We start from the raw sequence: 12695 nt of genomic DNA, 5'->3' as shown, positions 1-12695 counted from the left end.
GCAGCGTAGAACGTTAAGATGAATCTGAATGAGCTTGACTCTTTGTGACGGGCTGTTAGTAGCATGTCGGTTAATCAGAGCGAGAGTAAAAAGAGTGGCTTGTTAAACAGAGCAAGATTTGAGAAAGAACTTCTTTTGAAGATGATTTTTGGGTTCTGGAGACAGCGAAAGAAGAGATAAGCAATTGCTCCGTTTCGATCCCGTTCTCCTCGCTCTCCAGAATACCTTCATGGACGTCAAGCTCTGGAATCAGATGAACGGTCTCCATTTCCCTGTGGAGGGAGCTCTCAAACCTTCGTCCTAAAGGATTCGGGGATCTTTCGAGCTTGTGCCGCCCAGTCCTCTGGGGGAAGGACTGGATGTGGGGTTTGTGGGGAAGCGCTAGGAGAGCCAGAAGGCTAAACCCTCTGGAGTGGCTGAGATGGTGTTTTTTCTCTAAAAGGAATCACATTTCCAAAGAGAAAGAGAGAGACGGAGAAAGACAACACAAAAATAAAACACACACGTTTGTTAAAACAGACAGGGAACCATGCAAACACAAAAAAAATGCACCACAGATTTTTTTGACCTCTAATAATACATTGGGGTGTAGAATGTGTTTAACCATATATTGGGTGAGATAAAAGCCAACCGTTCCTTTGGCTTCGGAGTTGGGAATTTGTGATCTTGAGCTGATGAACCAAGAGAGGAAGTTGAAAAGGGAAGCAATTTTTGAAAGTTAAGACTTCCTAACAAGGGTTGCTCCCTTGTTCTTTGGGGTTTCAGGAATTATGGGAGGGTAAGAAAGTAAGAGTTGAAAAACTCTGAAGGTCAACGGGGCAATGAGTTGGAATGACGTTCTCTGAACCTAGGAACAAAAAATGGACATTTTAACTTTGGATTTATTGCAATACAGCCATATTTCTCAAGCTTGGCAACTCTTAAGATGTGTGGACTTCAATTCCCAGAGTTGAAGTCCACACATCTTAAGAGTTGCCAAACTGGAGAAACACTGCAGTACAAACTCTGGATCTGTAAGGAGTTGGCTTTTTTGATTGTGAGGGACACGGCATTCATTTTGGGTGCTAACCACTCCTCCGACCTTCCCTTCTTCTGCAACATCTTGAAAAGGTTTATTTCCAGGCTTGGAGAACTTCATGGTAGGAGCAACGAGAAGCAGTAGGAGGTATCAGCTGATCTTCACAGGTTGAGGGAACGAAGCACAAGGTAGGCTCACACTTACTGTTGGCTATGTTGGAAGCAGTGTAACTGTCTGCCATCCCCGACACCTGGCTGACAGTGCTCACTTCACTTGCTCTCCGGAAGGCCCTGAATTGGGGAGTGGAAACGGGAGCAGACGGGGATGCGTTTTCCACCAAGACGCCACCATGAGACTGAACAACATCTGCTACAGGGACGAAACAGGGAAATTGAGAATATTAAACCCAAACACACACACACACACACACACACACACACACACAAAGACAACCAGGATGCCATAAATACATAAACAAATTGTTTAAAGGAAGAAAAAGCAGGCAGGCACACAAAAATAGGCTGGATGTCACTGTGGTGGACATCAAATCAAAGCTCTCAAAACCAACTCCACAGAAGAAGCTTTGGTAGGGAAGCACCAAGGAAAAAAAAAAATCAGGTGGACAGTTGGAAAAGCATCAAAACAGGATCTCCACAGCCATGGAAACCAACAGAAGAGAAACCAAACAAATCTCCCTTAGAAGGAAATGGAAAAACCCAAGAATTGTACCTGAGTGCTGGAATGATTCGCACCGACAGGCAGAGTTTGTGGGGAGCTGAGTTTCTCAGCTTTGGCAATATTAAGATGTGTGGACTTCAACTCCCAGAATTCTAAGAGATGAAATCCACGTATTTTAAGGTTGCCATGCAGGCTGGGGAATTCTGGGAGTTGAAGTCTACACATCTTAAGGTCACCATGCTGGTTAGGGAATTCTGGGAGATGCGTCCATACATCTTAAGGCTGCCATGCTGGCTGCGGAATTCTGGGAGTTGAAGTTCACATATCTTCAAGTTGCCAAGGTGGAGAAACTCTGCTGTAGACAGGCTTCATGAGTTGGTTCCAAATCTGAATGGAAGGGAGGCATTTTTGATCCTTCCTGAAGCCCGTCACCAAGAGGGGGATGGGGGGAAGGGAAAGCAAGGCAACCCAAATCCTAAAACTCAAACAAGACACCCACAAGCTGAGAGATATGCCCATGCAGGAGAGCTGTTGGGACAGGGGAGAGAAGCCACAAGGAGGATGGGGAGAAGGGGGGCGGGGTTGTGAAAGCTTTCCCAAAAAGAAGAAAGAAAGGTTCTTAAGTCCAGCCTTTGCCAAAAATTAAGTAGGTTTGGAGGCAGCCCCCGCAAAGATAAATGCAAGCATGGCCTTTCCTGGGCCCGTCGATCAAACTGAAATAAACCAAGAGCTCAACTTGACCAACTTGAGCTCTAGAAAAAAGTGGCACTCTGTTCCTAGAACTTCTGTAATTCCGTACCCACCAACGTGAGTTACATCCCATTGAAATACTACACAAAGGTGACTTCTAAGCAGACGTTGCTGCAGCTTTCCCCCCCGAAGCCCGGCACCTTCCAGATGTCTTGGGCTACTGTCACCATCATCCTCAGCCAACACCACAACAGTTATGCTCCCTTACGGGCGACCCTAGCTCAGCATATCTGGAGAGGCCCTTGAGAACATGGTTGAAACGACATGGAAAGCATTCATCTTTAGAGGAAAATGGTAAAAGATGGACATTGATTTGGGGCTCTGTCTCTCCAGCAATGCAAAGGGTTTCTCCTCAGGGCCAGAGGCGTCTCTGTCTACTCAAGTTCCTGCAAATTCTTTGTGGATTTAACCCAGCAGGGGAACCCAACGTGCCATTCTTAATTTTTTCCCCTCGTTTCCTCTTTCGTTCATCTCTCCTGATTTCTCCAGCACAGCTGGGCCTGTCTTCCAAGAAGATGGAAAAGCTTTCAAGATGGGATGCACAAGCATTAGTCACCACTCCGAAAACACCACACCAGACCAAATGGGGGAAGGTTCAGATCACACACACTCAGCAAATCCAGAATTTTTATTGGAAACGTCTTGCCAGTTCAAGGTGGGGACGGGGATACTGGTTTCCATGAAGTTGTCCTGGTTCTGAAGAGCAACCAGAAGGTTGCTTTCAACGAGGAGGGCAGGATTGCTCTGGACTGTTTCCACTAGAAGCAGACGAGGAAGAAAACAAAAAGGGGCACCAAGAAAAACAAAAACAAGAAGACAAGAGACATGTGGCCACAAGCACTGGAAGAGGACACCTACATCCAACATCAACACCATCTTTTACAAGAGTTTGGATGCTGGAAACAAAGCTTTGGTGGTAGACCCTAGTGAGGTCTGAGCAGGTATAAAAGGGTGGTGGCTATAGCTGAGAGAAGATGCTGGACCTTAATTGCTGTGGTGATGAGGTCCACATCTAGATGAGAGAACAATGGAGTTATCTTTTTAGGAACAGGGAGAGTCTTGGTGGATTCTTTGTCCACCTTCTTTGTTCTCCACTTGAAGTCAACCCACCTTTTATACCTGTTCAGGGGTAATCCATAGTCCAAAACACAGTTCTTCTCCCAATCACATTGTCCTGGACCCCAAAGCAGAAGTGGGGGCAGTTCATGGTCACGTGAGCCCAGTGGCATAAAAACCAGGATTTGTGGCTATGCAGAATGCTTTCTTTTATTGCTGGTGCATTTTTTTTCTGAAGTCCAAGGTATGAATATTTTGGTTGAGTTCCCACCCATAAATCCAACTTGATCTGTTTTTTCTGAAGTCCAAGATATGAACATTTCAGCTGAGTTCCCACCCATCCTTCAGAGGTTGGTTCTAATTATCAGGTTGGACCTTAAAGAAGTCTCGAGCAGAATACTCAGTGGATTGTAGCTAAGAGCAAAGATTTTGAAGTCTACCTCCAGGAGTTTCTACACACCCGTAGGGAGAAAGCTAACATTCTACCATCCCTGTTCATCAAACGGACAGCTGTATTTGCTTGTTAGCCCAAGACTCAATATTTGATCACCACTGTGCTGGAGATCATTTCAAAAGCAAATCCCACAGAGTTTCCCCATGGGACATAAGCTTGACAGCAATTAATTCCTGATGGCTGACTCAGAATAGTGTGTCCTTCACATGAAAAAGGATCTATGACAGCTGAAGACAAGGGCGACTCTACAACAAGGATTAAAACCCTAGGAAAATGCCATTGCTTGTGTTCCTCAGAAACAAAGGGTCTAGGACTTGTGTATCTTCTCATCCAAAGAGTCTTATCTTGGCCACCTCAGCTGGATTTGATTTTCTCCAACTCTCCAGCTTCACTTAAAAACTTAAGGAAATCTGGAATTGCAAATCAATGCTTCCCCAGCCTAGAAGGCAATATGTGGACCTCAGATTTCTGAGGAACATCGTGACCACGTCTCAATTTCTTCTTGCTGACAAGAGACACTTCAGGAATTTAAAGCAGGTGCCGCCCACCCCATCACCTGCTCGCTTATAAGATAGAAACGGGGGGAAATGAACTTACCCAGAAGAGCTGAATTGCCATCCCCAAGAGGGAACCGCTGATAACGTGGTATGGTGAAGGGAGGTAAAATATGGAACTGCTTCTCTAGAAGAGGCTCCAAGCGAGAGGCGGAAGGGTCAGCTGGGTGGAAGAGGTTGTAGACTTGCTGGCAGGCTGGTCTCAACTGGAAGACTAAGCCATAGAGAGAAGAGAAAGAAATGGCAAAGGGGATGGATACTGAAACCATAATCCCCAGCTCTGCTGTCTCGTGGACAACCCTCTTCGTTGGCTCTAAAGCTCTTCCAGATAGCCAAAGTTAATGGGTTACGTCTTCAGAACAGAAATTGAAGCAGTGTTTGGAAAAGATGCTTTTTCTTAACCCCTGTTGAGTCTCAGTGATCCCTTAATTCAGTGGGCAACCCCAGAACAACTGTGTCACCTGTATTTTTATTAAATAACCAGGTGCTCACAGGACCAGAGAGAATGAAGATTTTAAAAAGGAGTTACATCAGATATCATTGGGACCGCTTGGCTTAGTAATGGCTTATAATACAATCACGTGTCATCACACTATCTATTATATGAAATATACATATATTAAAATGCAGAGTGTCTTCTTTCTTGACCACATGCTTTTTAAAGAATTAGTAAAGAAAATGGACAGATTATTCCTAGCTCGTTCATTTTGTTTATCTATTCACTCATAAAACTATTTTGAAAGGTGTGCAAAATTTGAAGGAACGTCTGGATGAGAAGGGGACTTTGCAAGCAGAGGTCAACGTAAGAGGACTTTACAGCAACTCTGTGCAACTCTGAATTTTGTCATACATTGGAAAAACTCTTAAGAAATGCTCGTCTTGCCCTCGGGACTAATTCCAGCACTCAAATTTGCATCTTTGCTCGCAAAATCTGTGAAAAGGAAGACATAGCTTTAGGAGGCCCCCTTCCCACCAGGAAACCTACTGTCAAGAGTTGGTATGATGGTTTTTCGTAAGGCAAGGACCAGCCCCAGCGGACAGCCAAAGAGGAAGAAGTCGGAGATCTCAAATTCAAACTTCCCAAGATTCCCACCACTGTCCAATTGAGTGGAGCTACTGGATCGCCGTGATCCGGGGAAGTTCTTCAGAGCACTAGAATGTAAACTAGAGAGGGGAAAAGATGGGACATCAGCAGCAATACACACACACACACCAAAAGAAGCACAATCAGTAAAACACATTTATGTAATAAACACATTGAGACATCATGCTTCAGTTGACGAAACATGCAATTTTGCTGTAGGAATACCAGAAAAGTGCTCATCAGAATCTTGAACAAAGGACATTTGCAGTGGTGACCTGTACAGAGAATCCTTGAACCCAACAATTGTCCCAATGGTGCTTTTTCAGGATGAGAAGCAAAATGTTTTCAAGGGAAAAAAAACCAAGGAAGTCCAGTTGCCTTGTGGAAAAAGCACCTTTGGGACAACCGTGACCCGGATGATGGAGAATCTCCACAGACACTTGACTCACAAGGGTTAAGAGTTACAACCATTAAGACTGGTAGCCATATTGGACAGGCTCCATCCCATTTCACAAGTTGAGGACTAGCTGCTCCAAGCAGCAGAAGAATGAAATAACCGTCAATTTTGTGGCCTGGTTATGCTGTACAGTCGACCCCACGTGGAATTATTTTGATTGCAAAATTTAAATTAGAAGAAGGGAGTAAGCGAAGCTCTGCTCGCTCGCATTACTTTTTGACCATTCTGTTTATCTGGATTCTTTGTTCTCCTTCACTGATATTGATATCTGACTTGGTACTTCTTGACAGAATGCCACAGGTAGGGAAGAAATGTAGGTATTGGCTGAAACGTTTCTGAATACAACCCCTTAAACCAGGCTTCATTTTCAACCCATGATATTTTGGACACACATGCAGATGTCTATTTAGTTTTTCTCGTCCATGAGGAGAACATCTGTAAAAGGATTCAGGCATTCTCAAATGCCTTTATTCTCCGGGCTATTCCATGCCACGAGGGCAAGACTTTTCATCAGTCAGACCCCCTTGATCAAGGGGGTTATTGCTAAAAGAATCTGCCCTGTTGGAGTACAATCAAGAGATTTCTTGGCAGATGGCTGCCCTCCAGACTAGCACCCGGCCCCCGACGTTCTAGATTTCTCTACAATACAGAAAGCGGTGAGTGCAGCTTACCTATTTCTTCCTCAAGGAAGGTGTTGGGGCAAGAAAGGGTAGTTAAAAGGGGCAAAGAGAAAAGAAACAAGAGAGAAGAAAGAAGAGAGGGCAGTGAAAGAGGAAGGCAAACTCGGCAGCTTGCATACAACCTTATTTATTTATTTGTAGAATGTATAGGCCACCCATCTTACCTCAAGGTCACTCTGCCCGGCTAACAATCATGAAAGTTTAAAAACTATCTAAGCTAAAACATAAATAAATATGAAAAAAATAGTTTAGCACCACCTTAAAATGAGGTTCTCGTAATTATTAGGTTTCCTGCCCGAACAGGGGGTTGGACTAGAAGACCTCCAAGGTCCCTACAATCATCCAGCATTCTTTGCCGGCTGATCTGCAGAGCTGGGGAAACTGTTAATCACAAGCAGCGAATTTCAAAACAAAGGACTTGTAATTTCCCTTTTCCTCCGAGGCAGACAACAGTGCTCCAAATTATTTAGTGCAGGGAGTAAAACAGAAGCCAGTGAATCCGATAAATCTTCGGAACAATGCCGAGACAATTGTCCTACTGATGGGAAACGGGCTAAATAAAACTGATGGTGGCATGGTTGAGCCAACAAGCGTTCTTATCAGCTCGGGACCATCTGCAAGCCAATTCCTGGGCAGAGCAACGGTTCACTGGGGGGGGGGGGGCGGGGGCGGGAAGGAGGGAGGTGTCCATTGATCAAGTCTGGAGGATCCCAAGGAAATCTCGGTTCAAGTCCCCACAGAGCTCGCTCAGCAATCCGAGCCAGTTCCTCTGTATCTCAACATGGCCCACCTCATCACAGGGTTGATCTTGCTGCGATAATAGGTATTAGGGGAGAACTGGCACACACACACACACACACACACACACACAGAAAACGGTGGGGTCTTTGGTGCTCTCTGAGCTTAGCGGTTCTCTTGCAGACATTCTAGCACTGATGATGTTCCCTAGTTGGCTCATGAAACGTTTGTAAGGAGACCACCAAGCTGAGGGAGCACCGAGGACCCCCACGATTCAACTCTTTCTCTCCTCTGGGTGCTCCAAGAGAAAGGTGACAGCCAACGAGAGCCACCTCTGCTACCTGGAGAGGAACGCCTGGTGCTGCTTCAGGGTGCCCAGCTCGAAAGTGGAGGAGTCGCTCCTTTTCCTCAGCAGCTGCTCCTTCTGGGGGTCCTCCTCGTTGCTGCGTGGCAGATCTGCCGTGCTCCGGCTGAGATGACGGCTGCCTTCCAGCCCACAGCCTTCCGAGCAGTAGCTGTTGTTCACCAGGATGCCGGGAGACAGAAGATCCGCGTCCTGGAATTTGAACGACACCTGGTTTGACTGTTGTTGTGGTTGTTGTTAGTTGCGAAGTCGTGTCCGACCCATCGTGACCCCATGGACAATGTTCCTCCAGGCCTTCCTGTCCTCCACCATCTTCTGAAGTCCCTTTAAGCTCACGCCTACTGCTTCGGTGACTCCATCCAGCCACCTCATTCTCTGTCGTCCCCTTCTTCTTCTCTTGCCCTCAACCTTTCCCAGTGTTAGGCTCTTCTACAGTGAGTTTGATTGCCTTTCCTTATTTCTGTCCAGAATCAGCTGGAGAGCTTGACTTGTTTACCTGCACGCTGACGAGGCTCCCGCGCCGGCTACTGTTTTGACTCTCCGGCATGGTCTGGTTGCTGTAACACAGGGCGTCAAAGGCCAGGATTCCTCCCACGCAGTCCCCAATCAGGCACACCTGAGGAAAACAAAACCCACACCTGGTTATTTTTGAGGGACACCAACTCGAGTTCCCAACCAAAAGCAGAGAACGAAAGGCTAGACTCAATGTTTCCCAACCTGTTGGGCATTTCCAGCGGCGTGGACTTCAAGTCCCAGAATTCCACCAGCAGCATGATCATTGATGAGACTTCTGGGAGTTGAAGTCCACACTTCTGGAAATGCCCAAGGTTGGGAAACATTGAGTCTAGGGGTTATGGGTATCTCTAGAAAGCCATGTCTGAGGGCTCACTGAGAGGGTCCACCTTGAAGATTACAAAGTTAGATGAGGGAGAGTAGACCCAGCACAGTTGTCTAATGCCAGATGTTGATGAAGGCCACCTTCATCTATGGTTACGTGGAAGGCCTGTTGGCTAACCTTGAAAGCAGAAGGAATCTGCTTTGTAATGATTTCCTTCAGATGGTGCTGGAGGCAGAAAAAGCAACGGGTGTGGTTTCAGCTCATAAAAATCTAGGCTGCTGCAGCCTGGAGGTTCTCCTTTACCCATTAACATTCCCTCTCCTCCAAAAAAGTATGTGGCTTCTAGAACATTCCCTTGGGAAGTTCAGGCTGGTGGTGAGAGGAGTTCAAAACTAGAGCAATGAAAGTCCGGAATCTATAGACACACCCGTTTCTCCCATTTCATCCTGACCAGTGAAGATACTAACTACCACCAGTAGAGTTAAGCGGGGTGAAGATGTTGATTTCAAGGACTTTGGAGATGAGGTCAAGGTCTACATGGAAAGTCTATATCTTGCCTACTCCTGGGGTAAGGCAAGAAGCCACAGCCACAATTTGACCAAGCTGGTGTTCCTCAGCTGAGAGTCAACGCGATGTGGCCAATGACCTCTTCAACAGCAATCCAGATTCAATCTGCAGATTGACTCCTTTCAATCACCGTGTGTGTGTGTGGTATTTAATAAGCCAATGGATTATTAAATAAATATTAAATATTGAATTTGTTTTGGTCTTAAATCAACCCTTAAATCAGATAGCTGATTTAAGGGTTGATAAACTTTCACCAGCCGGGAAAGAGGGTGGCTGGGCTCAGTGCTGATGATGGAGGCCATCCCGCTGCTCACCTGCCCGTTGAACGATGCACCTTCTTGGGACTTGATGAAGTCGCTGTACACCTGGTTGGCTCTAAGGATCACTGTGGCCACCGCCTCTTGGTACTGCGGGGAGGACGTGGCCAGGAGAGGAAGCGCGGCGAGGGGGATGTGATCCTGGCTACTGCAAAGGCAGCCTTCGTCGTAACTGTATGGGCTGAGGCTACAGAGAGGAGGAGGAAGAGGAATCAAAGATCTCTCATTTCTGGATATAGGTCGTCCTTGACTTACAGACATTTGTTCAAAGTTACAATGGGTTGAAAAAAGTGGTCCAGTTCCGACTGTCCCCATGATCATGTGATCCAAGTTCAGGCAATTGGCATGCATTGATGAGGATTACAGCGCCTTGGGTGTGTGTGTGTGTGTCATGCCAGCCCCATTTGCGACCTTCCCAACCGGCTTCTGACAAACCAAGTCAATGGCAGAAGTCGGATTCACTTAACGACCAGTTTGTTGAGCAACAGAAATTCCTGGTCCCAATTTGGTTGCAAGTTGAGGACTGCCTAAAATTTCTTAGGCACTACCATTGGCTGAAAATTAAGAGTCTTGTTTTCCTCTAGAGAATAACACAACTGCCACAACAGATCCTTGGGCGCTGGGTGGTATACAAATGCTCGCAAGGAAATCGGTCTCTGAGCTAACATATCCAACCAACAACATATTCATTATCTAAGGGGAATTTTCCAATGCCCTCTTGGAAACGAAGACCTCTGCGGGTGCCGAGAGAGAGAATGGAGGAAGGAGGGGAAAAAAGGAAGGAAGGAGAGAGCACGGGAACAATGAAGGAGAAAAAAACGGGAGAAGGACAGAAGGAAGGTAAGTAGCCAGGTATGTATGTCCGTTAAGTGTACGTCTGTCTTTCTATTGCTAAAAGATGAAAATGACATCTACCAAGGTTAGTTTTAAATCTAAGAAATGACTTCCTGATGGTTTTATTATGTCTGGATATTTTTAAGACAGTCTCCTCTGTTTTAAGGAAGTTTTAATTGGCTGCATCTTGCAGAAGATCAAATTTCCATTTCTACAGGATGGATGAATGGATGGGTGGGTGGGTGGGTGGGTGGGCAAGCAGGCAGAGAGACAACAGACGCAGCAGATACATGGCTGGATGGAGACAGAGTAGTGGTGGTGGTGATTTGGTGATGGCCCATCAGGGCTTAAGGAATTCTCTCTCCCAGTCCCACCCATGTAGCCATCCAAAGCAAAACCAGATGTTAGGTCCACAGCTGGCGCCTACATCCATTGGATGATAAAACGAACCAGAGACTGGCTTAGACACCAAGACAAGGCTATCCTTCCCTAAATCCCATCCCGCCTTCTGGAAAACCAAGCGGTCACTCACTTGGAAACCAGAGAAAACGCTTCGGAGCAGATAGCTGGACAAGGGACCAGCTTGATGGCTATCCGACCAAGGGCAGCTGGGTAATGGACCCTGATGACGGTCTCAAAGGCGGTGGTGATGGTGTTGACGTCCCCCTGCTTGGAGCTCTGCTCCCCGCTTCCTGTATCCAGGATGTTGCCTCCATGCAGGACCAAAAGGAGGACATGGATCTGGCTGGGCTGCACCAGTGGAGGTGTCACTTCATCCTGGAAAGAACAGAGCGAGGAAGACCAGAGTCGGATCAAGTGGGTTCTCAAGGACCTGTTGGAGAAGCAGGAAGTTTGGGGTATGGTCCAATCATCTGGAACCTTCAGGTCTTCTGGCCTGAAAAATCTCACAGACATCATTATGGGCCCCTGGACACTATATAAGGCTTTGGATGCTACAGGCAAGAAGAAGACATGTAAACACAAAGGAGGATCGGCTGGAAGGGTGACAAGAATAGTTCTGAGCTCTGTCCTGGAACCTGCTCAATTTTTTTGTATCACTTCCAACTTCCCCTTGGCACATTGGCACCTTAATTGAACACTGTTGCTGCTACGTGTTTATTCTCCTTATAATTAGCCAGACGTGTTGTGTAAAACTGGATTCCCAGAAAACTCCCTGGGTTTTGCATAGAGAGGATAGTAGGGACGGAACACGACAGGCAGTCCTTGACTTAAGACCAGTCGTGAACGTTCAAAGTTATGACGGACTCCCCAGAGCTACTTAGGACCTCTTCCAAGTGACAGCTGCCCCACGTCTTCCCCCATGCAGACATGTGACCACACTTTTTGGGTGCTTGGTAACCAGATCACATTTACAGCTATTCGCGGCGTCCCATGGTCATAAAATAGGGTCTGGCTATGTGTCGCCTTGACTGTAATCACTTAACGACCATAATTCTGGGTCCATTCTTGATGAACATCCTCAGAGAACAAGACCAAGCTGTTCTGGAGCCCATATCCCAAGTCCCAGGTCACATGGACAGATCGTAGAAGTACAGTGCAGAAGAATTAAGTTTGTTTGCTTTTCGATTAGAGCAGGACCTGGATTCAAATGTTATACCTCAATAATGCTTAGTCTTTCCACACTGCATCCGACATGATATCCCACAGCCGATTCAAGGCTTGGATCGTCTGGAAGGGAAAAAAAGGTGGGCCTGTAAACTGGGTTTGTCTCCTGCCAGTGGGATAAAAGTCGGGATCAAAACTGGAGGAAGTTTGTGATCATTGCAGCTTGACCCACATGCAACACAGTCAGGTGAATGTCTCAAAAGCGCTTTGTCATAAGGCCACTGGATTGTTTTTTATCTTTGAGGAAAAAAGGAGAGGAGGTTTTGCTTCTCTTCCAAGAAGCTTCATCGTTCTGGCGAACCAATGAAGCTTCTTGGACGAGAGGCGAAACCTCTTCTTCCTCAAGGGGAAAAAAAATAGTCCACTTGCCTTTTGAAAAAGCACCATGACTTCAATGACTGAGAATCTCCACAGACACAATCAGTGAAGATCTTCTAAACCCCCCTCTTTCCAGGGAAGCGTAAGCCAAGATTCCACCTTCCATCATTTCTGTATAAAGCCGACATCAGACTGTGGCAGAAAAGTAAAATCAAGCTGCCCTAAAGACACTTTGTTCAAGAGGATTATAGCCCACTTCATCAATTTTATATCTTACCTGAGACTTCATCCGTTTCTGCCGTTTCAATCTTATCCATGAGATCGTTTGAACTCCATTTTGTAATCTCTTTCGGAAACACCTC

The 12695-nt window shown here is 46.2% G+C and overlaps 2 protein-coding genes across 4 annotated transcripts in view; both read right to left on the bottom strand.

The window, feature by feature from the left end:
• The window catches only part of PITPNM2 (phosphatidylinositol transfer protein membrane associated 2), a 74461-nt gene that overhangs the window by 9377 nt on the left and 52389 nt on the right, over positions 1-12695 (bottom strand). For 2 of the 3 annotated variants that reach the window (XM_081339168.1, XM_081339170.1), the window contains 11 exons: positions 12611-12695; positions 12008-12078; positions 10922-11166; positions 9553-9742; positions 8330-8449; positions 7811-8025; positions 5496-5674; positions 4554-4724; positions 3055-3204; positions 1223-1387; positions 226-435 (listed from right to left, as the gene is read on the bottom strand). The exon at positions 12611-12695 is cut by the window's right edge and continues 20 nt beyond it. In XM_081339168.1, coding sequence (XP_081195294.1) covers positions 226-435; positions 1223-1387; positions 3055-3204; positions 4554-4724; positions 5496-5674; positions 7811-8025; positions 8330-8449; positions 9553-9742; positions 10922-11166; positions 12008-12078; positions 12611-12695 — 1801 coding nt within the window. The remainder of the gene's footprint in view (positions 1-225; positions 436-1222; positions 1388-3054; positions 3205-4553; positions 4725-5495; positions 5675-7810; positions 8026-8329; positions 8450-9552; positions 9743-10921; positions 11167-12007; positions 12079-12610) is intronic. The other variant, XM_081339169.1, reaches the window with a different exon arrangement.
• The window catches only part of ABCB9 (ATP binding cassette subfamily B member 9), an 80168-nt gene that overhangs the window by 41824 nt on the left and 25649 nt on the right, over positions 1-12695 (bottom strand). The window lies entirely within an intron of this gene.

The sequence above is a fragment of the Vipera berus genome (genome assembly GCF_964194415.1).
Source record: "Vipera berus genome assembly, chromosome: 14".
Classification (NCBI taxonomy): Eukaryota; Metazoa; Chordata; class Lepidosauria; order Squamata; family Viperidae; genus Vipera; species Vipera berus.
Note: the sequence above shows the minus strand (reverse complement) of the source record. Positions and strands in the feature narration are given on the sequence as shown.